Source organism: Musca autumnalis, unplaced genomic scaffold (assembly GCF_047663935.1).
Source record: "Musca autumnalis isolate F117 unplaced genomic scaffold, ASM4766393v1 scaffold_3, whole genome shotgun sequence".
Lineage (NCBI taxonomy): Eukaryota > Metazoa > Arthropoda > Insecta > Diptera > Muscidae > Musca > Musca autumnalis.
This window is the reverse complement of record NW_027411866.1, coordinates 72,637,304-72,660,028: the sequence shown is the minus strand read 5'-3', so window position 1 is coordinate 72,660,028 and position 22,725 is coordinate 72,637,304. Positions and strand designations below refer to the sequence as shown.

General features: G+C 36.1%; 2 protein-coding genes and 1 long non-coding RNA gene across 3 annotated transcripts in view; 2 read left to right on the top strand and 1 right to left on the bottom strand.

The window, feature by feature from the left end:
- LOC141400145 (uncharacterized) overlaps positions 1 to 22,725 on the top strand; it is a 406,721-nt gene that overhangs the window by 332,805 nt on the left and 51,191 nt on the right. The window lies entirely within an intron of this gene.
- Positions 18,600 to 19,997, bottom strand: LOC141400138 (uncharacterized). The gene is made up of 2 exons (XM_073979589.1): positions 19,873 to 19,997; positions 18,600 to 19,802 (listed from the first exon to the last, which is right to left on the bottom strand). Exons 1-2 carry the CDS (start codon positions 19,880 to 19,882, stop codon positions 18,715 to 18,717), a joined length of 1,098 nt encoding a protein of 365 aa, XP_073835690.1. The 5' UTR covers positions 19,883 to 19,997; the 3' UTR covers positions 18,600 to 18,714.
- The window catches only part of LOC141400140 (uncharacterized), a 29,696-nt gene continuing 26,562 nt past the window's right edge, over positions 19,592 to 22,725 (top strand). The window contains exon 1 of the long non-coding RNA XR_012412088.1: positions 19,592 to 19,721. This is a non-coding gene — a long non-coding RNA (uncharacterized lncRNA). The remainder of the gene's footprint in view (positions 19,722 to 22,725) is intronic.

Here is a 22,725-nt window from a genome sequence, read left to right as displayed (position 1 = left end):
AGCGACATGTTCAACATTCTACAAGCCAAGAACTTGTCTATAGAAACTTCGTTCACCGATCTAAGAAATTAAATAAGATGCTCCAATTCCAATACCCATTGTTCCGACCGAACTGATGATAACGAGAGGGCCTCATCTTCAAATTACGCACGAGTCCTACCCTTAATCAACGCACGGCCGTATAGAAACACATTCAAGGCAACGGATCTTAGAATATAATATTGATAATGCAAGCTCTTCCAACACGTCGCAGAATAACTCGTGTCGACAGAAAAAGATTTACCCGTTGCCAACGTTTACAGGACTACCAGAAGATTGGCAAACATTTAATGAATCATTTAAAAGCTCAACTGTGGAATTCGAATATTCTGATCTGCATAACATTATGCGCCTTCGTGATGCGTTAGAAGGCGAAGCGAAAGAAACTGTGGAGCCCCTTCTATACAACTCTAAAAACGTCAGTGCCATCATGAACATATTGGGAGAAAACTTTGGACGATCCGAACAGCTAATAAAGTCCCAAATACACAAGATTCGTTCATTTCCGGCAATCGATGATTCCGATTTAAATGCATTTGCCGTATTTGCGAATAAAGTAACGAATATGGTGACGTTTATAAAATCAGTAGAGGGAAATCACCACCTTGTTAACCCCATGCTATTAAACGAATTAGTGATAAAACTTCCCACAACAAGGCAACTGCAGTGGGCCAATAAAGCGCTAGAATTGGATAGAATGGCAACAATTCGTTATTTTTCTCAGTGGTTAAACGGCATAAGAAAAGCCATAAATATGGTCACCGATTTTCTTCCAACTACTGACGCGTCAAGCCAATATTCCTGTGTATCCTTTGAAGGTGTCGCGTGTATACTATGCAAAGGAAAATGTAAAACAGTGGCGACCTGTAAATATTTCATCAAGCTTTCACTTTCCGAACGTTGGCAAAAAAAAAATATCAACAATCCAAAATTGTGTTTTTGTTGTCCGAAAAGAGGCCATAGTGTGATGAATTGCAGCCAGAAGAGATTATGTGGTCGCCATTATTGTGATAAGTATCATCATAAATTCTTACATAACGAGGATTCAGACATAGGGAACGTCCAAACCGAGAACGCGCCCTTCTGAAGAATCAGTCCCTACAAAAAGAAATATCAAACCCCGCTGTTTAACTGGGTTAAACTCCAGGAAGTGCAATGTATTATTCCAATTTGTTCCAGTTAAAGTATATGGAAATTGTGGAATATCAGAAATTATATATGCGATCGTCGATGACGGAGCGAACGTATCCATGATAGATGCACAGGTTGCAAATAAACTGGGAATTTCAGGACAAAAAACTGAATTGGAACTACATTGGATGAACAGTCACAAATCACGGGAAAACACACAAATAGTAAATCTTCAAATTGGCGGAATCGATGGATCTTTAGGGAACTATGAGATGAACAATGTTTACGTGACTAAAAAATTGAACTTGCCCAAGCAAAGCTTAAACTTACAGTCAATTCTGTCGGAGTCGGAAAGAGCGTCCCTTCGTGGTAATCCACTTAAGGAATACAAGGATATCAAACAAAAGATGATTATCAGTTTATCACACTCTCAACTGACAGTACCACTCGAGTCGCCGAGAATGCTATCCACAACAGGACCTATAGCTATAAAAACAAGATTGGGATGGATAGTATATGGGCCCGCGAAAAATGCTAGTTGTCAATTGATATCGTGTCATGCATTTAAAACTGGAAATTAACTATCCTCGCTATGGGAAAAGGAGGAACCAATGTGCCATGGGTTGAAAAGGTTTGAAATTCGACTTCCTACAAAATCATTGCAATCGAGCAATGATCATATTTTGGAAACAAACACAAAATGTGTAGGGGAGAGATACGAATCCGGGTTACTTTGGGAACCGCGTTTCTCCGATTCTTTTGGAATGGCTTGTGGGCGTCCTACCACAGTATAGAAAAAGATGCCAAAAAACCATACTTGGTTAAGGAATATCGAGCAAAAGTCAACGAATTAGCCGAAGAAGCAGGTACTCGTTCAGAGAGGAAATTCTGTCCTCCACATGTTGGAGTTGTGAATCCCAACAAGGTCAAACTGCGTCTTGTATTTGTTGCAGCCTCAGAGGTCGAGAATGTCTCACTCAACAGGGCACATTTGTCAGGACCCGATGATAGTCAGCCTTTGATGAAAGTATTGCACAAATCTAGATAATCAAAAATATCGGTATATGAAGAAATGTCTCATCAGGTCTTTATAAAGAAAGAAGATCAATATGCACGGCGTTTTCTTTGGAGAAATGGGGACCCACCAAAACCACTGCAAGCAGACGCTATGCATAGAATGGAAATCTGTGACACCCGTTTGCTACCCATGGATCAGTATGTAAAAAATGAAAACGCTATCGAATTTCGTAATAGCGACCCAAGAGCTGTTGAGGCCAAACTTGAGAGACACTATGAGGACGATTGTGTAGACAGCTTCAATAACGAAGAAGAATCACACTTTGTACATCAAGTGAAGAAAATACATTACGCTGGTGGATTTGAGGTGCACAATATAATAACAAATACTAAAATGGCCCCGAATATATTATATAACAACTCTGGTTCTGTTAACGTTGGTAAATGTAAGGAGCGAATTCTCGGAATGCTTTGGAAACCACAACCAAATGAGCTCGTATTTGCTTTAAATTTCATAAGATACCAGAAGAGGCATTGCAAAAGAATAGAAATCCCACTAAACATGAACTGTTATGCGTAGCGATAGCCATTTGGATTCATAGCCGATTTTATGATACCAATGAAAATTTTAACGCAGAATAGATGGAGGGCTGGAATCGACTGGGATGAAAAGTTAACCGATAATTGGATTGATGAGTTTAAAGGGCTGGAGAAGTTTAGAATGCCAAGGTTTTACTTTGTCGAATCGGCTGTGTCAAGTATCCAGCAGCATATATTTTGTGATGCGAGCGATGAACTGTTGCTACTATTTTTTACTGGATGGTCACGTCCCTTGTACTTAGACATATCACTTGTACTTAGAGAGACATCATGTCTACGATTGCAATGGAGACGAGGAAGAATATTAAACAATTATCGCGGTCAAGATGGCATGACTTTGATCCTTAGATGTGAATCCTTGATCCTTAGATGTAATCATGGTAGAACCATAAAGGTAATTTCATGCTAACAGCTGACTAAATTTTTTTTAAATTTTAAATTTGAAGTACATTTATTGTCAAAGTCAATTTGACAAAAAATACTTATGTATGTGTGTACAATGTATACCATACCTACAAATACATATGTACATAGATATATTAATAAACAAGTAAGAACAGACTATAGTCGGACGGGGCCGACCATGTGATACCCTATACCACTATCCCTGTGCACTAGCTTTCCGGGCTAGCTTTTGATAAATGATAACTTTTATTTAAATGTATACACAAAAGTTTTGATCAATTTAACCCGCTAAATATTATCCGATCATACCGTTGACTTGCACGCTACTTCTTCATCTCAAACCAAAACTACGTTTAAAATTTCGCGCCGATCGGACTATTATTGCGACCTACAGAGCGGCTACAAAATCGAGCAAAAATTTTGTTTTTGGTCCATTTCATCCCTTTAACATTTCACGATCATCGCCAAAAACTAATCAGTTCTATTCTGGTCCAAACCCGACCTCCATACTAAATTTCGTGACAATCGGTCCATAATTGCGGCCTCTAGCTTGATTACAATTTTTAATGGACGGACAGACGGACGGACGGACGGACACACATCGCTAAATCGCTTTATCTCGTCGAGATATGAAGTTTGGTATACCACATGAGGGGTCTACGACGAATATTTCGCGGCGTTACATGAATTTTTGGGAAAACAAACTTATTATACCCTTTTCCACATTGTGGTATAGGGTATAAAAAGTCAGCAAATATTGAATAGCCATTTAATTGTGAAACGCAAAATTTCTTTCTGGTTTTAAAAAAGCACAAACGACGAATACATAAAGAATTACGGACATTGATGTAAAATGCCGTCCTATGTTTCCGCTGTTGGTTGTTGAACATTCATAAGGCTTTGGAAGAATCCCAGCCTGTAATGATTTGGACAAACAACAATGCGTTTTCTTTATCACGATAGAATCATTTGACGAACCTATCTACAAGATCTACATTTCTGATCTGTGCCACGAAATTTTATGAAAGTCTGTTATGTACAAAAAGGCAAGAAGCTCTGTAAGTTTTACGACTTTTCCGCTATTTTAATCAAGAACTTCGATGCAGAAACCCCACCTTTGGATGTCGTCATGGAACGCTTTAGACAAAGCGGCAATGGGATTTAGTTGATAATGTTTGTTTGGTGATGGCTTAAACTACATTTTTCATGTTTCAAAAAGGTTTTATTAATAAAAAGTTGCAAAAAACATCAAAATTAAGATCTTTTTATCTGTAACAATGGTTATGGTGACGGAAGTTTTAATTTAATTTGGTGTATCTTAAAAATAACAATTTAACACCATATTATATTTATATATGTACATATGTATGTAGATTTAAGGCAATGCCTTCTGTTGGGGAAAGCTATAACCTCCGCTATATGAATAACTAGACCCTAGAAGATTCATTAGCAGCAGACCAGACATTACTTATTGTAAGGGGGCTTCCATTGTTAGGAGGGATATCGGTTGCTGTTGGGTATTATGAATGCCTTGACTTGTAACTGATGTTAAACCCGCTACTATTGATTTTGTTGATCTTGTGGTTGTGACGGTGTATGCTGCTTTGGTACTTGCAATTGTTGTTTTAAGATGTTCTCTGCAAGTGTAGTTAGATTAAAAACATAAGGACTTTTTTTACTAAACTGGGATCAGCCAGTTGTGGAAATGGTTTTGAATGTTTTTGTTTGTTGTTGAAACTGGAATTGTTGCTGATTCGAAAGCATATCGATCATAGGTCGATCAAATTCTTCGCTACTTGGCAATATATTGGTACCCTCCTGTAAAAACGAACAAGAAATTTTGTTAAGAGATAAATTTGCGGAAAGGGGTAAAGATTTTGCTATGATTGAGAAGAACTCAAACAATTACACATACATACGTTTGTGCACAAACATGCAAATCGATTTTCTTCAATTAGGCGATTGTTTGATTGTTTTCTTTCTATATCGCAAAAATATTTCCCAAAAATAAACAAACTATATTTTGATTTTGTAATTAAATGTCATTCTTATTATTGTTGTTCTGTACATGACACGGTCAAGTACAGAGATACAGAGTTGTATTAACCTAAATTTGACAGATGCGACTACCTTTTATAATTCTACCATGGATGTAATATACATAATTCAGTTTTATTTTATTCGTAGTATTCCATGAATTTACATATTTCATTCTTATGAAAAAGAAAACTTTCACATCGTCCATTCTGTTTGTTAAAATTGAAAAGAAAAGAACAAATGTAAGTTTCCAAATTTGAAATTGAAAACTTCGTATTTTGCGAAAAATATATTTATTTCTTCTTTATATATAAAACTCAATTGTCGTTTGTTGGTAATTGAATCAGTTGAAAACGGCTGGAGCGATTTGGATAATTTTTTGTGGAAATGTTAGTCATGGTCCAGTTTAGGTTTTTATGGAAAGAAAAATTGGCCACGCCCACTTTTCCGCCCACTTTTATAAATATGTTATATCTACGAAACTACTCAACAGATTTTCCTGAAATTTTCAGGGAACGTAGAGTGATGGCCCCCGGTTGAAATAGCCTACATATTGGTTAAATTTCGGATCGGGCGGGGTACCACCCCTATGCCCTATTTTTGTAAAAATGCAATATTTGCAACAATTACAAATGTATCGCTTTGAAAATTCATTTCCGAGTCAATGGCGATTGTGTCTCCGACCTTACGTGCTTATTTGAGGCATTAAGACTGGAAAACGCCCACTTTTTTAAATATGTTATATCTACGAAACTACAGAATCGATTTTCCTGAAACTTTCAGCGAATGTACAGGGTTGGTCCCCGATAAAAATAGGCTACACATTTGTTGACTTTCGGATCGGGCGGGTACCTCCCCTATGCCCTATTTTTGTAAAAATGCAATATTTGCAACAAATACGAATGTATCGGTTTCGGAATTTATTTGCGAGTCAATGGCGACTGTGTCTCCAACCTTACGTACTTAGTTTGGACTTAAGATCCGACCACGCTCACTTACTAATTAGGTTATATCTACAAAACTACTGTAGGGATTTTCAAGGAAATCGCGATTTGTCTAAACTTTTAAATCTTTAAAAATAAAAATCAAATGTCGTTCGTTGGTCATGGCATCAGTTGAGAACGGCTGGACCGATTTCGATATTAGGTTTTTATGCAAAGAAAATTTACGCCCACTTTTTTCAATTTTTAATTTTTATCATTTCTACAAAAACTACTGAACCGATTTTCCTGAAATTGTCAGGGAATGTATAAGGATGGCCCCCGCTTAAAATAGGTTACAAATTCAGTTGAATTTCGGAAGGGGCGGGGTACTTCCCCTATACCCTACTTTTTTTAAAAATGTTATATTTACAATAATTACGAATGTATCTATTTCGAAAGACCTTACCCACTTTTTTAGGATCCAAAGACTTGACCACACCCACTTTTTAAAATATGTTACATCTACAAAACTACTGAACCGATTTTCCTGAAAATGTCAGGGAATGTACGGCATATTTTCTTGAATTTTGAAGGACGCTATATATAAGCCAAACGTATGATTATATCGGTTTCAGTATTCATTTTGGTAGGCAATGAAGTTGTGTAGGTACATATGTATTTGGAGCCAAAATACCGGACCAGGCCTACTTTTTTTAATATGTTATATCTTGAAAACTGATGACCACGCCCACTCTTTTCTAAACATTATTTTTCCAAAACTACTGAACCTAATATTCAGAAAATATTCAGGAATGTCCCGTGGTCCAAAATGCTATATATTTGTAGACGAATTTCGGGGCCTATTATTTTATAATCGCTATATTTGCTAAACTTATGAGTGCATCGGGTTGCAAATTAGTTTTCGAGACAACGGTGGTTGCGCCCCCGATCAAGAAAAACTATATATTTACACGCAAAAAAAAAATCGGCCTCTCTAACATATGTCCCAAACATATTTTGCAGCAAACATATATATGTTTGCAACAGTCCCAAACATAATATATGTTTGGGTCTGCAAACAAATATATGTTTGGGTGGAAACAAATAAATGTTTGGGTGCAAACATATATATGTTTGGGTGCAAAGATATTTATATTTGGGTGCAAACAATTTTATGTTTGGGTGGAAACAATTTTATGTATGGGTGCAAAAAAATACAAACACAAAAGCCACAAAAAAAAAACAAACACATGCACCAGTGAGCGCTTACTAAGAGCAAGGGAGCGTAAAATTCAATGTAAAACACTTTACAATGTGTGCTCACTTGCTCTCAGTAAGAACTCACTGGCTATCTCCATAGTATACACACAAATGTTGAGGTTGTTTATTGGAAGGCAAAAGAACAACAAACACATACGTACATACAAAATTCCAAAGAAATACATAACACAATTTAATAAAAGAAAAACTGATTGAAATAATTTGTAAATAGTCACACTTTTAAAAAGAAAAATATATAGAAACGTAGTTGAACGCTTCTCCTTTGTTGTGAAATAAAACAAATTGTCCTCATAGTTGAAATCATCAGCGGGGAATCGGCATCTAGAATCAAATGATTATGTAATGTAATAAATAAATATGGATATGCCATATTTCAAATGTACATATGTATGTACAGTTGCGTTCAAAATAATAGGAGCGCCCATACAAAAAAAGAAAATTGTCAAAAAATATGGTTAAACTTACCCAATTTGGTTTAGTTTGAATTTGTTTAACATTGTTGACATCCCAACTGTTAATTGATGAGCAGAAATGTGGCAATCTGTTTTAAATTATTTACTGTTTACACCAACATTATAAATCGTGTTTAAAATTTTTGTTCAAAAAAATATGAGTGTGGAAGAAAAAGGACGATAAAAGTAGTTTTCGTTGAGTTTAGGATCAAAATTGTCAATATTTTAGTTAACAGTAGTAAATCCAATAGATTTTATGAGATTTGATTGCTGTTTGAAAACAAAAGTCCTTTGGAGTTAGCCAGAAAACAGGCGATTGTCCTTGCAGAAATTTTTTCCATAAATTGAGCACTTAATGGGCAACTCAATGGATTTTGTAGACAAAAGCTTTAACGAGTAGATTTGTTTGATGCTATGGATGTTATCTCTAACAATATATAATGATTGGTATCCCATAAATTTGTCTATTTTGATCCTTGAGCCAAGTTTAAGACAGTTTACATTAGCCCTTAAGGTAAGGATCGGCCAAAAAAAGCGTATCTATAAGGAATTTGTTCCCCAACCAAATAATATTTGGAAGTCCTTAGGATGCTAACCTTGTGTATGTAATCAATTTCGCTTCTATTCAAAAAATGTTTAAAACGTGAACGGTTGTATGTACTTTGATAATATATTTTAATATATTTTTCAATATAAACATACGTTTTTCACTCAAAAATACTTCATTTAGGTTAGTTTTATTAGAAAAGTGTTTATTATACGATGCAAAACCCAATAAAAATAATCTTAGGCCAACTTCAAAAGTTTGTCTTTAAAGTTTCCTTCTCCACAAAGCGTTTTGAAAAATGTCTCATATGTGCCAATCATCCAATTGTTCAAAAATGAACCATGTAATGAATTCTGCGTACAGTTAAGATGCTAAGGACCTCAGAACATCACTTGATCGAGAAATTAATGCCTTATAGATACGCTCTTTTAACCGATCCTTACATAAAGAGTTAATGGAAACAGGCTTTAACTTGGCTCAAGGATCAAAATACACGAATTTCCGGGATACCTCTCATTATATATTGTTCGAGATAACAGCCAGAGCATCAAAAAACTCTAATCACTAAAGCTCTGCCTACAAAATCCATTGAGTTACCCAATAAGTGCTCTATTTATGGAAGAAATCGCTGCAAGGACAATCACCAGTTTTTAGGCTACCTCCAAAGGACTTTTGTTTTCAAACAGCCATCAAATCTTATAAAATATATTGGATTCACTACTGTCAACTAAAATATAGACAATTTTGATCTTAAACTCAACTATAAATATTTTTATTGTCCTTTTTCTTCCGCACTCCTATTTTTTTGAACAACAAATTTAAAGTCGATTTATAATGTTGGTGTAAACAGTAAATAATTTAAAACAGATTGCCACATTTCTGCTGATCAATTAACTGTTGGTATGTCAATAATATTAAATAAATTCAAAATAAACCAAAATGGGTAAGTTTAACCATGTTTATTCGACCATTCCCTTGGTGTAAATTAGCACTGCCACCGTGGTGCAATGGTATGCACACCGCCTTGCACGCAGAAGGTCGTGGGTTCGATTCCCCGGCCAGACAACATCAAAAATTTCGACGGTGGCAAAATACCCCTCAGTAATGTTGGCGACATTTCCTGAGTATTTCAGCCATGTAAAACTTCTCCATAAAGTGGTGTCGTAAGGCACGCCGTTCGGACTCGGCGATAAACAGTAGGTCCCATATCATTGAGCTAATATGAATCGGGGTGCACTCATTGATATGAGAGAAGTCTCCCCTGTCCCGTCTGGGATGTTTGTGGAACAATTATTATTATTATTATTTTGAACACAGCTGTATGTAATTACCAATATTAAATGCGATTTCTTCCTTTTCCAATAAAATAATTCCATTCAACTTTCCGATTCAATTATAAAATGTATTGGGCATCTAATTTACTAAAAAGCACAATTTCTTTAAGAAAACACAAAACACTGATTTATTCACTCACTTTACCGTCTTGACTCTACAAAGGCGTCTAGAACACTGAAGAAAGAAATAAAATATAATTCATATCATTTTTTCTTTTCTTCTTCCCTCCTAAGTTGGTTAACAACAACAAAACAAGAAACACACGAGTTTTTGTCGCATACAGTGTATGCCATACACTCCACCAAAGCCCCCTTCTTCGCTTCTACGTCTTCTATTATACAATACACACAACTCTTCATTATAAAACAGCAATCCACAGCCGCGAGAGCACTGTTATTACTCTCGTTGACAAACATCCTTTCTTTACCCATGAAAAACATGTTCTAACATAAAAAATATGTTGGTACCCAAACATATCAAATTGAGATATGTTACAAAATGTTGCAAACATATATTTGTTTGGACCCAAACATATTATGTTTGGATCCAAACATTAATTTGTTTGCAACCGGTCCCAAACATATATTTGTTTGGATCCAAACATATTTCTAACATAAATTTTTCTGCGTGTACAAATTTACTTGAATGGTGAGGATCAACGGTCCATCAGCCATGAAAAGCTAAAACATATAAGTCTCAATAAGCGGGAGAATTCGATTTAAACATATTTTTAACTTTTTATAATTAGATCGCTTTAGGATAAAGACAGGGACATGGACGATAATAAATCCTAAAAAGCATAAATTGGCGATAAAATCCTAGTGAATAAACAACGCCGTTTTATCAATAAACAACTGTTTCAATTTTAACAATAGTTGTAATTTATTTTATTTATGGGAGTAATTTTTTGCAAGTGCATCAACCTTTTATGTCACTTTAAATTACTCTTAGGATAGCTCCTACTTCCCTTATGTCTATCTGCGTTATATTTTTCTAATAATGTAATTGCTAAAATGACAACCTCTTACAACTTTCAATGTTTCCCGAAAATAGTGATTAACAAATAGGATATTAAGTATTTGTGTCATCTCTCGGTAACATCTACTGTAACTTCCGCTTCACTATTGCGACCCCGTGTATTACAATAAAGACGAATCATAAGAAGATAAAATGGACCTAATAAAGACACCACATATTTAATATTTGAGTTCTTTGAGTGTTATTGCTTGCCCGCTCATTTTTTCGGGACCATAGATTGACATAAGTTTTACTGTCACCAAGATTGATATTTCTCACATTTAGATTGAGTGAAATATACTCTATGTAATATTAGCATCCATAAGGGGACCTTCCCCATGTGATAAGATCTTATCTTATAGACACGCTGTAAACCACTCTTTCCTAGTTTGACAACTATCAATCCGACAATATTAGATGTTGTAGTTTGGTCCTATGGGTTACTTCCCCCGCCATTGCCTTTCACATTTTTGCTCGTGATGGGTTCGACCATAACTTTTTATAAGTTTAAAGTCTTTCAAGCTTATAGTGATTACGAATGATGGTATTTGATATTAGCAGCTCAAAAGGGAGAGCTGCCCATTCCTGACCCCACCCCGCTTGTTTTGTAAAATATTACGTGTACTTACTCCCCACTAATTTTTACAAAGTTTCGAGAATGTTACCATTCTATAGATATTCGCATACAATATTAAAATAGATGATATATGATATTAGTAGCTCAAAGGGGAAAACTCTTCCCCTTGACCCCACCGCGCTTGTTTTGTCAGACATGACGTGTACTTACTTCCCACTTATTGTGACAAAATTTGAAGGCTATATCTGTTATCATTCTATAGAATTATTTTTCCAGAAGTCGTTCAAAGATATGATATTTAATAGCTGTAGCCTTGGCCAATTCCTTCCCAACTATAAGTACTTGTGTATATAATGATGGCTTATACTGAAAACATAATGGGACCGAAAAATTGCTAGAACAAATTCCGTCACACCTACCAAATTTCAGCGAAATTGGACATATATAGCGTGTTTGGTGCATCAAATACAGGAAATAGGCCGAAAATATATATGGGAGCTATATTCAAATCTGAACCGAGTTCGATATAATTTGGCACATAAATTTCTAGAACAAATTCCGTCAGACATTTCAAATTTCAGCGAAATTGAACATATGTATATAGCGTGTTTGGTGCATAAAATACAGGAAATCGGCCAAAAAAATATATAGGAGCAATATCCAAATCAGAACCGATTTCGATATAATTTAGCACATTAATGTCTAGACTAAATTCCGTCCCACATTCCAAATTTCAGCGAAATTGGACATATATAACGTGTTTGGTGCATCAAATACAGGAAATCGACCGAAAATATATATAGGAGTAATATCCAAATCTGAACCGATTTCGATATAATTTGGTACATTTGTGTCTCGACCACATCCCGTCACACGTTCCAAATTTCATTAAAATTGGACATACATGGCGTGTTTGGTGCAAAAAATAAGGAATTCGGCCAAATATATATGTATACAAATTCCGTCAGACATTTCAAATTTCAGCGAAATTGGTGCATAAAATACAGGAAATCGGCCAAAAAATATATAGGAGCAATATCCAAATCTGAACCGATTTCGATATAATTTAGCACAATAAGGTCTAGACTAAATTCCGTCCCACATTCCAAATTTCAGCGAAATTGGACATATATAACGTGTTTGGTGCATCAAATACAGGAAATCGACCGAAAATATATATAGGAGCAATATCCAAATCTGAACCGATTTCGATATAATTTGGTACATTTATGTCAAGACCACATTCCGAGACACGTTCCAAATTTCATTAAAATAGGACATACATAGCGTGTTTGGTGCAAAAAAAAGGAATTCGGCCAAATATATATGTATATGGGAGCTATATCCAAATCTGAACCGATTTGAATATAATAGTGGTAAATTAGTTTCTACATCCAATTCCGTAACACAAACCAAATTTGGAGATTGTATATGTAACAGTTCTAAAGATATTTGCATACAAAATCTAAATTATTTGGAGATACCTCCGGTTTTGATGATATATCTGTACTTCTTTGTTAAGCAATTCATTTTTGTGTCATGATGGAGTGTAGAAGTTGTTCGGACCGACCAAACTTACCGTAAGTTTTTGCTTGTTTTCGGTTCACAAACCTTTTTATTTTGTAGAAGAAATGTTTAAAAAGTAAAGTGTTAAGTGTTTCTAGACCAACGCCCCATTATGTAAATACGTTTCTCCGTATAAAACAATGGCAATACAAATAATCAAATTTCAAAGGTGTTTCAATCTGCGGAGAAGTTATGATGTTTCGTGCGTATTGTGTTTCATCAGAAATTTTCATACTTTTATTAATAAAATTTCTCTTTTGATAGGATGGTCAGTTTTTATAGTTTCTCTGTTCGCTTTGATGGCAACAAAGTCGTTGAGCAGCGGCTTAGATTGTTGTGAGGTTACTGAGAATACGAATACATGCTGCACAACGACGTGTTCAACACCAACAACTACCACTACCTGTGTGGATTTCTATCGCTATGCCCTAAATTTAATGAGTCTCGATGATTGTTTGAAACTTGACGATGGTACTTTTTTAACCGATAGACGTCACTGCGCTCGTTACTATGTTTGTCAAAAGGGTCGAGTCAAAATTTTAAGATGCCCCATATCACAATGGTTTGATCGTGAAAATTTGACATGTCGCAATCGTAATTTAGTTTCAAATTGTCCAGCAAATCGTAATTGAGTATTTTGGTGGATGTTTTTAAATAAATCTCGACTTTTTACGATTCTCACATACATATGTTATTTTTATACCCTCCACCACAATATGTAGAATATAATTAAATTTTTCATTCAGTTTGTAACACATCGAAATATTCGCCGGAGATCCTATAGCGTATATATATTCCTGAACAGCATAAAATTCTTATTCGATATAACCATGCCTGTCTGTTGAAAACAAGGTACAGCTCGCACATATTCGGCACATATTTAAGATAGAGCTTTATAATTTGGTACTGTCGTCGCTATTACTTCACGGATGTTTGATTTTGAAAAAGCATTACATCAGTCCACGTTTTGATATAACCTCTATAGAAAAACACCTTCCGATTTTCGGTGTATTGAAGGTTTTAGCCACATTATCTCAGCGAAATGGCTGAACTGTGGCAAATAGTCTTCCTTGTCACACCTCCCGATTAAGCCACATTATCTCAACGGAACGACTGAAATTTGTGGCTTGTTTCTCTAAGACGATTCGAAACAAAATTCGTTCGATTTACTACCAAACTCCTGTTATTGAGATTTTTTTTGTTTGATTGATAACAAAATTGAATCAAATATTTTTCGAAAAAAACGAATTTGGTTTCGAGTCGTCTTAGTGAAACTGGGGGTTGGTATTTATTATTCATTGTGGCAACACAATTTTCCTCCGGAAACTTTCTCCCAGATTTTTTTTTAGTAAAAGTCCACGGTTTGATTAGCACTTATAGAACGGTACCTCCCGATCTTCGGTATTTTAAAGTTTTTAGTCACATTATCCTACCGAAATGACTGAAATTTGGCATTTAGTCTTTTTTTGGGGGCTACAAAACTTTCCCCCAGAATTTTGTCCATATATGTATATACGTTTTGATGTGGCCGCTATGGAAGCTTCCGATTTTCGGTATTTTGTTCTTCATTGTGGCAACAAACTGTTGTTTTTAAATAAATCGCGGACAAAATTCACTTTTTTAGGGGTTTTTTTTAGATTTTCGCGATTTTGATTGGAAACCGCAAGTCCTGTCGAATTGGGGCTATAGAAAATGTTGTAGCTGTGAAAATTCTATAGAATGTTATAGAATGTTGTTAGGTTTATAGAATGTTGTTATAGAATGTTGTTAGGTTTTCACGATTTGCTTGAAAACGGTAAGTCTTATCGAAATAGGACTAGAGAGAATATTTTAGCTGCGAAAAGATTGGCTTTTTTAATTAATTTTTTCCTAGGTTGTACCATTTTCGAGATATATAAGTTTAAGTTGGGCAATTGCAGTCATGACATTGTTTTATAAGAAGGCGATACAGTCAATGCATTGTCCCAATTTGAACTTGTATATATCAATAACGGTAAAAACCATGAGATTTGTAGAGAATTTTCAAAGCTTCAACAATTTCTTTAGTCCCATTTCGATAGGGCTTGCGATTTCCAAGCAAAATCGTCAAAACCTAAAAGACCCCTTAAAATGTCAACTTGAATCTCGATTTATTTAAAAAGCGCTCCGGCGATTTTTGTTTTGTTTTTTGACTCTTTTCATCTATGAACATTGTAGTTTCAGAATCCGCAAAAACTTCCCAGGTGTAAGCACCTTCCATTTAAATTTGCTTCAAGAGCACCGTGTCATATTAAATATTGTTTGTTTCTTATATCCTTTCCGCATACGAAGCAGCGGGCACTTTGCTAGTAGGTTCCTATTTTGGTATATTCCCAATCTGAAGTTATATCCAGATTTTACGTATTTTGACGGTTGTACACACTTCGTCCAAATGAAGTGACTGTAACATGATATTTCGGATTCTGAATATGTGCAAAATATCGATATATCATTGATACTAAACTTTGTTTAAAAGAAAGCGACATTCTTCAGTTAGCGTGGCGGAAGAGCTTAGTACTTTCATTACCAAAAGAAAAGTATTTTGTTTCATTTTACTTCAATACAACTCGTGGTGGAGGGTATAATTAAATTTGTCATTCCGTTTGTAACACATCGAAATATTCATCCGAGACCCTGTATATATGTATTTTCTTGATCAGGGTAAAATTCTAAGTCGATATAAACATGTCCGTCTGTCCGTACGTCCATCTAGTCAAATCAAGATACAATTTTTAAAATAGAGCTTTGTAATTTGAGATGTACAGGAGGCTGAATGAAGTCCGAAAATCTAACACACAGTGAAACATCAAACTGATGGCTTTGGTACAAGTACATACATCCTCCTGTGTGCTCAGGACATGGAAAGAACATTTTTTCCAAACTTTTGGTATTCGGTACTATTGATGATGTCGAAGATAACACAGATCCACTCCCAGAAGATTGCATTGTGTGTACAGTAATAACCCGGCTGAAGAATAATAAGGCAGCAGGAGCCAATGGCTTACCAGCCAAGCTGTTTAAAACCGGAGGAGACACACTGATAAGGTGTATACATCAGCTAGTTAGCGTAATCTGACAGGAAGAACGCATAACCGATTTGAACTTGTGTATCCTGTGCCCCGTCCACAAGAATGTAGATAAGGATATAAGGCAGTATGCTCTGACTATAGGAAATAAGCATGCTCTCTATTGATTATAAGACTGTGTCAGTGAACTACTAAAGGTAATTGTCAACGGAAAAATTGAGTCATACCAATGCGGCTTTAGACCTGGCAAATCCAGCATTGACCAGATATTTACCTTGCGGCAAATCCTGGAAAAGACCCAAGAGATGCACATCGACACTTACCATCTTGTTGTCTATTATAGGGCAGCCTTCAACAGCTCCTGACGTTCAAAGTTATTCCAAGGCATGTCTGAATTTGGTATCCCCGCCAAGCTTTTCTGTTGCCTTCATGAAAGTCGATGGAGAATCGGCTAAAGTAGGTTTGGCAGTAAATGGCGACAAGACGATGTATAAGGCAGTGCTTGGTGTGTTTGAGAGAAAAAATCTTCAAAACATCTATACGATTCATTTCATGATCTTTGTAGGAGAAAGTGCCTGCATCTACTACTTTCTTCGAAGTTTCCGCCAATCCTTGGGAAGTGTCATGCCCTTGGCGAACCTCAGCAAACTCGATGTAGCACGTTGCCATTCTATCCATTCCTCCATCTACACATATTTATGCAAAAATAAGAAACATTTGTTTACCGTTTAAGTTGTTGGTTACATTTTCTTGGATCGTTAAATATTCCTGGCTCTATTTGAACGAACTTTGTAAAAATAATAAAATGTTTGTTTTGTTTATTGTTGAAGTTCAATCTCATTTTCGATTGTTTGAGTGGAGTATTCCCCCATTGGCTCAACTTCATTTATTACTCTCTATTACAGAGAGTAATGTTTTTCAAAACGAACTGACAGTGTTGCAAAATGTTACTGATCGCTACCAATATCATGATTTCATCCCGGCGAAGGGAATTATCAATTGGCTTCTCAGTTTTTGAAATGATGCCTTTTTAGCGAAAAACCGAACTCTTTAAGTGTCTAGTATTCTCATATGAATGAGAATCACACTCACTTTTCGGCTTTTCCAAAGAAACACCAAAATCAAAATATTTTGCAACATGTCAGCACGTATCAACTAAGAATTCTTCGAATTCTGTGAGTTGAAAAGAACACCAACACAGTTGCCTGTGAGGTTGTTTATTGGAATTTTGTTTTTTTGTTTTTAACAAAGCTCCAATTCGCCAGTGCCTCGGCTGTTTTTTGTTTGTTTTGTTTATTGTTGAAGTTCAATCTCATTTTCGATTGTTTGAGTGGAGTATTCCCCCATTGGCTCAACTTCATTTATTACTCTCTATTACAGAGAGTAATGTTTTTCAAAACGAACTGACAGTGTTGCAAAATGTTACTGATCGCTACCAATATCATGATTTCATCCCGGCGAAGGGAATTATCAATTGGCTTCTCAGTTTTTGAAATGATGCCTTTTTAGCGAAAAACCGAACTCTTTAAGTGTCTAGTATTCTCATATGAATGAGAATCACACTCACTTTTCGGCTTTTCCAAAGAAACACCAAAATCAAAATATTTTGCAACATGTCAGCACGTATCAACTAAGAATTCTTCGAATTCTGTGAGTTGAAAAGAACACCAACACAGTTGCCTGTGAGGTTGTTTATTGGAATTTTGTTTTTTTGTTTTTAACAAAGCTCCAATTCGCCAGTGCCTCGGCTGTTTTTTGTTTGTTTTGTTTATTGTTGAAGTTCATTGTTGAAGTTTGCTGACATGTTGCAAAATATTTTGATTTTGGTGTTTCTTTGGAAAAGCCGAAAAGTGAGTGTGATTCTCATTCATATGAGAATACTAGACACTTAAAGAGTTCGGTTTTTCGCTAAAAAGGCATCATTTCAAAAACTGAGAAGCCAATTGATAATTCCCTTCGCCGGGATGAAATCATGATATTGGTAGCGATCAGTAACATTTTGCAACACTGTCAGCTCGTTTTGAAAAACATTACTCTCTGTAATAGAGAGTAATAAATGAAGTTGAGCCAATGGGGGAATACTCCACTCAAACAATCGAAAATGAGATTGAACTTCAACAATAAACAAAACAAACAAAAAACAGCCGAGGCACTGGCGAATTGGAGCTTTGTTAAAAACAAAAAAACAAAATTCCAATAAACAACCTCACAGGCAACTGTGTTGGTGTTCTTTTCAACTCACAGAATTCGAAGAATTCTTAGTTGATACGTGCTGACATGTTGCAAAATATTTTGATTTTGGTGTTTCTTTGGAAAAGCCGAAAAGTGAGTGTGATTCTCATTCATATGAGAATACTAGACACTTAAAGAGTTCGGTTTTTCGCTAAAAAGGCATCATTTCAAAAACTGAGAAGCCAATTGATAATTCCCTTCGCCGGGATGAAATCATGATATTGGTAGCGATCAGTAACATTTTGCAACACTGTCAGTTCGTTTTGAAAAACATTACTCTCTGTAATAGAGAGTAATAAATGAAGTTGAGCCAATGGGGGAATACTCCACTCAAACAATCAAAAAAAAAAAAAAAAAAAATAATAAAATTTCAAATAAACTGTACACTTTAAAATGTGAAATATAATACTGCAATTTATTTGGAATTGAGAAGTTTCTGAATAACTAAATGTTGGAATACATTGACAAATAAAGGAAATGGTATTGTTTATGAGAACCATAATATGGAAAATTAATTCTTATTAGCCGCACAATTGGTTACCTGTGCACGTGGACGGCATGTTCGTATATCCTTGTCATACCATTGACCGATTGGGCATCGATTACGTTTGGCACGTCCATTGCTGCACACATAATAGCGGCGGCAATGTCTAAAATCTAAAAGTATGATATTATCGGCCAGAGAGGAACAGTCGTTAGGTGACATTAAATAGTTGAGGGCGACAAAGGTGCCATTATTGTGTGTATTATCACCAGCATCAGGTGTTGTTGAATTGTTGTCTGATGGTGGTTTGCAAGTTGTTGTTGTTGTCGGAGGGCAAGTTGTCGTCGTGTGATCATCATGGCCACATCCACTACCAGATCCTCCACCCGAACCACCACCGGATCCACCACTACCTCCGTTTCCAGAACCGCCATGAGATCCTCCACTACATCCACTGCCAGATCCACATCCGGAACCACCATGAGATCCATTGCCAGATCCACTATTACATCCGCCACCAGAACCACAGCCTCCGGAACCACCACCACCATTAGATCCACCGCCGCATTCAGAACCTGGGGTATCAGGATTAGGTGGTTTGCAAGTTGTTATTGTTGTCGGAGGGCAAGTTGTCATCGTGTGATCATCATGGCCACATCCGCCACCAGAACCACAGCCTCCGGAACCACCACCACCATTAGATCCACCGCCGCATTCAGAACCTGGGGTATCAGGATTAGGTGGTTTGCAAGTTGTTACTGTTGTCGGAGGGCAAGTTGTCATCGTGTGATCATCATGGCCACATCCGCCACCAGAACCACAGCCTCCGGAACCACCACCACCATTAGATCCACCGCCGCATTCAGAACCTGGGGTATCAGGATTAGGCGTATCAGGTCGATTACATGGATTACATAGGTTAGGCCTATCGGGTCGAGAACATGGAGGATTAGGGTTGGGCGTATCAGGATTAGGCGTATCAGGTCGATAACATGGGGGATTAGGGTTGGACGTATCAGGATTGGACGAATCAGGTCGATGATTGTCATCAAAATGATGATAATGGGCCCACATGGCATGTGGACCCAATATGACCGCAAATGCTAACAAATAGTCTAAAAATATAGTTAAAAAAATGGGACATTTTTAAAAGCTATTAAAATTGTATTTTTGTTTTCTACTTACAAACTTTCATTGCATGAACTATACTGCATGTGTTATTGTCTGTCTCGCAACTATTCTCAACTTAGGCACTACTCCCCTTTTTATATCATCAAAGATACAATATCAATATGGGAAATTGGAAAATGACATCAAAGCACTTTTAATGTCAATGTTAATTATAAACGTTTTTTAATGTTCTTGTCAGGCCCGGACACACCCAGTAAAAAATCACCTTTACGTTTTTCAGATGACTTAGCTATTATCTTTCCCATAACTTAATGATTGATTTCTTCTGTGAGTGTGAGAAAACTAAGGACATGCGTTGTTTGCAAGTTGAGTAGCAGGTGTCGGAAAGTTGGTCGTTGAGTCGTGGATTATGTCTGCAAGGATTTTTTAGCCCGAAGCAATATGGAAGCAGAAAGGTCTATAGAACCACCACTTCTTCCAAAAAGGTCTATCGACCCTTTCTTTTAGAAGGGATAAATAGAAGCACCCTATCTTTTAGAATAGGGTTAATGGAAGCACCCTATTCTCTCAGAAAATGTGTATAGAAGCACACTTTATTTCAGAAAAGGCCAATAGAAGCCCACCTTTCTTTCAGAAAGGGTCTCTAGAAGCACCATTTCTTTCATGAAGGATTTATAGAAACACCGTTTCTTTCAGAATGGGTCTAAAGAAGTACCGTTTCTTTCAGAATGGGTCTATAGAAGTACCCTTTTTTCAAAAATAGTATATAGAAGCACCCTTTCTTTCAAAAATCGTATATATAAAAGACAATATGTGTATGTTAGTATGTATGTTCCGTATAGACTCAAAAACGGCAGAACCGATTTTCTTGAAGATTTCAGAGAATGTACAGGGAACACCCGTGGTGAAAATATATTTTATATATCCAAAACTACTAAACCGATTTTCCCGAAAATTTCAGAGGATGTACAGGGTGGACCCGTGGTGCACATACATAGGTTATATATTTTGTTGAATTTCGGAGGGGGCGGAGAAAACGCTATTTTAGCAAAAATTTCGAACGTATCGGTGAGAAAATTAATTAGCGAGGCAATGGTGGCTGTGTTTCCGACCCTAAATACTTTTTTGGGCCGAAAGACCACACCACGCCCACTTTTATAAATATGATTTTCCTGAAAATTTCAGAGAATGTTGAATTTCGGAGGGGGGCCCTATTTCTTTTTAAAACGCTATTTTTGAAAAACTTACGGACGTATCAGTTAGAAAATAATTTACGATGCAACGGTGGTTGAATCTCCGACCCTAGGTACTTATTTAGGGCCTAAAGACCCGACCATATTTTTCTAAATATGTTATATCTCCGAAACGGCTGAATCGATTTTCTTCAAAATTTCAGAGAATGTACAGTGAAAATAGGCAATATATTTTGTTGTATTTCGGAGGGGCCGGAGTACCTCTACAATGTTGTTAGCACTCCCACTTTTTTAAATATGTCCAAAACGGCTGAACCGATTTTCCTGAAAATTTCAGAGAGTGTACAAGGAAAATGGTGAAAATGTGCTGCATATTTTTATTGAATTTCGGAGGGGTGCGGTTTTTAAAAAAGTAGGGTATAGGGGAAACCCTATTTTTTTAAAACCCTTATTTTAGCACGCTCACTTTTTAAATATGTTATATATCCAAAACTACTGAACCGATTTTCCTGAAAATTTTAGAGAATGTACAGGGATGGTCCTGGTGAAAATAGGCTATACTTTTTGTTGAATTTCGGAGGAGCGGGTTATTCACCGTGTCTTTTTTAATGCACTTTATATGTAAAACTTAGGAACTTTGTGAGTACTTTCTATTGGTCGCTAACTTACCGAATAATATTGTTGATTACCGAAATTATAAGCATTTTAATTTTGCCGATTTTTGTCGGTAACTCCAAAAATGTGTTATAGAATCACACTAATGGGAACATATTTTAGCCATAAGACCCGAACACTCCCGCTTGGAAATACCAGGTCTAATACATAACGAATCTTTGGTCTTATTGGAAAGCAAGTGTTTAGATTATGGAAGCACTCCTTCTTTCAGAAAGGTTTTTTACATTATTCATTTTTATATGCTTATAGAAAGGCGATTGTTTATACAAATTGTACATGTTTATATATATTAAGAATATATGAATGTGTGCAATATAACCAATTAATAAAGTGGGTAAGTTAAAAATGAATTTGTTTATTAACACAACGAATGATTTTTTATAAATTACTAGCTGACCCGGTCCGCGTTGCTGGCCCGTTGTTTGGGTTCTCCGTGTAAACTTTAGTTATCTATCCAGTATTGATACAGCCATAATTAGGCATCCCTCTAGAAATTTCATAATATAAATCAATGTTTTGACATAAATTCCATGTAATGGTATCCCCCAAATTTAAGATATAAAATCTCTTTTATTTTACCCTTCACCATAAATTGACAGTTTAAAGCACTTTGTGACCCACATATAATGATCGGTGCACCTCAATTAACATTGCTATATATTGGATTGTTGGTCTTGGTTGGGGTCGTAATTATTACTGCAGAGAATTGCCAGTATAGGTCCACGTTTTGATATAGCTCCCATAGAATGGTACCGGCTGATTTTCGCTATTTTTGAGGATTTAACATCATTATCACACCGAAACGGCTAAAATTTGGTTTTAATGTAATTTAAAGAGGAGAGCATAAATATTCGGATCGACCGAAAGACACGCCTTTTTATTTGCGCTCGGTATGCAACAGTACTTCCCTGCAGAGAATTTTCAGTATACGTCCTCGTTTTGATATAGCTCCCATAGAAGGGTGGCGCCTGATTTTCGCTATTTTTGGTGGATTTAACCTCTGGATAGTGGCATCTCAAGTTATCGGGATTTTACTGTA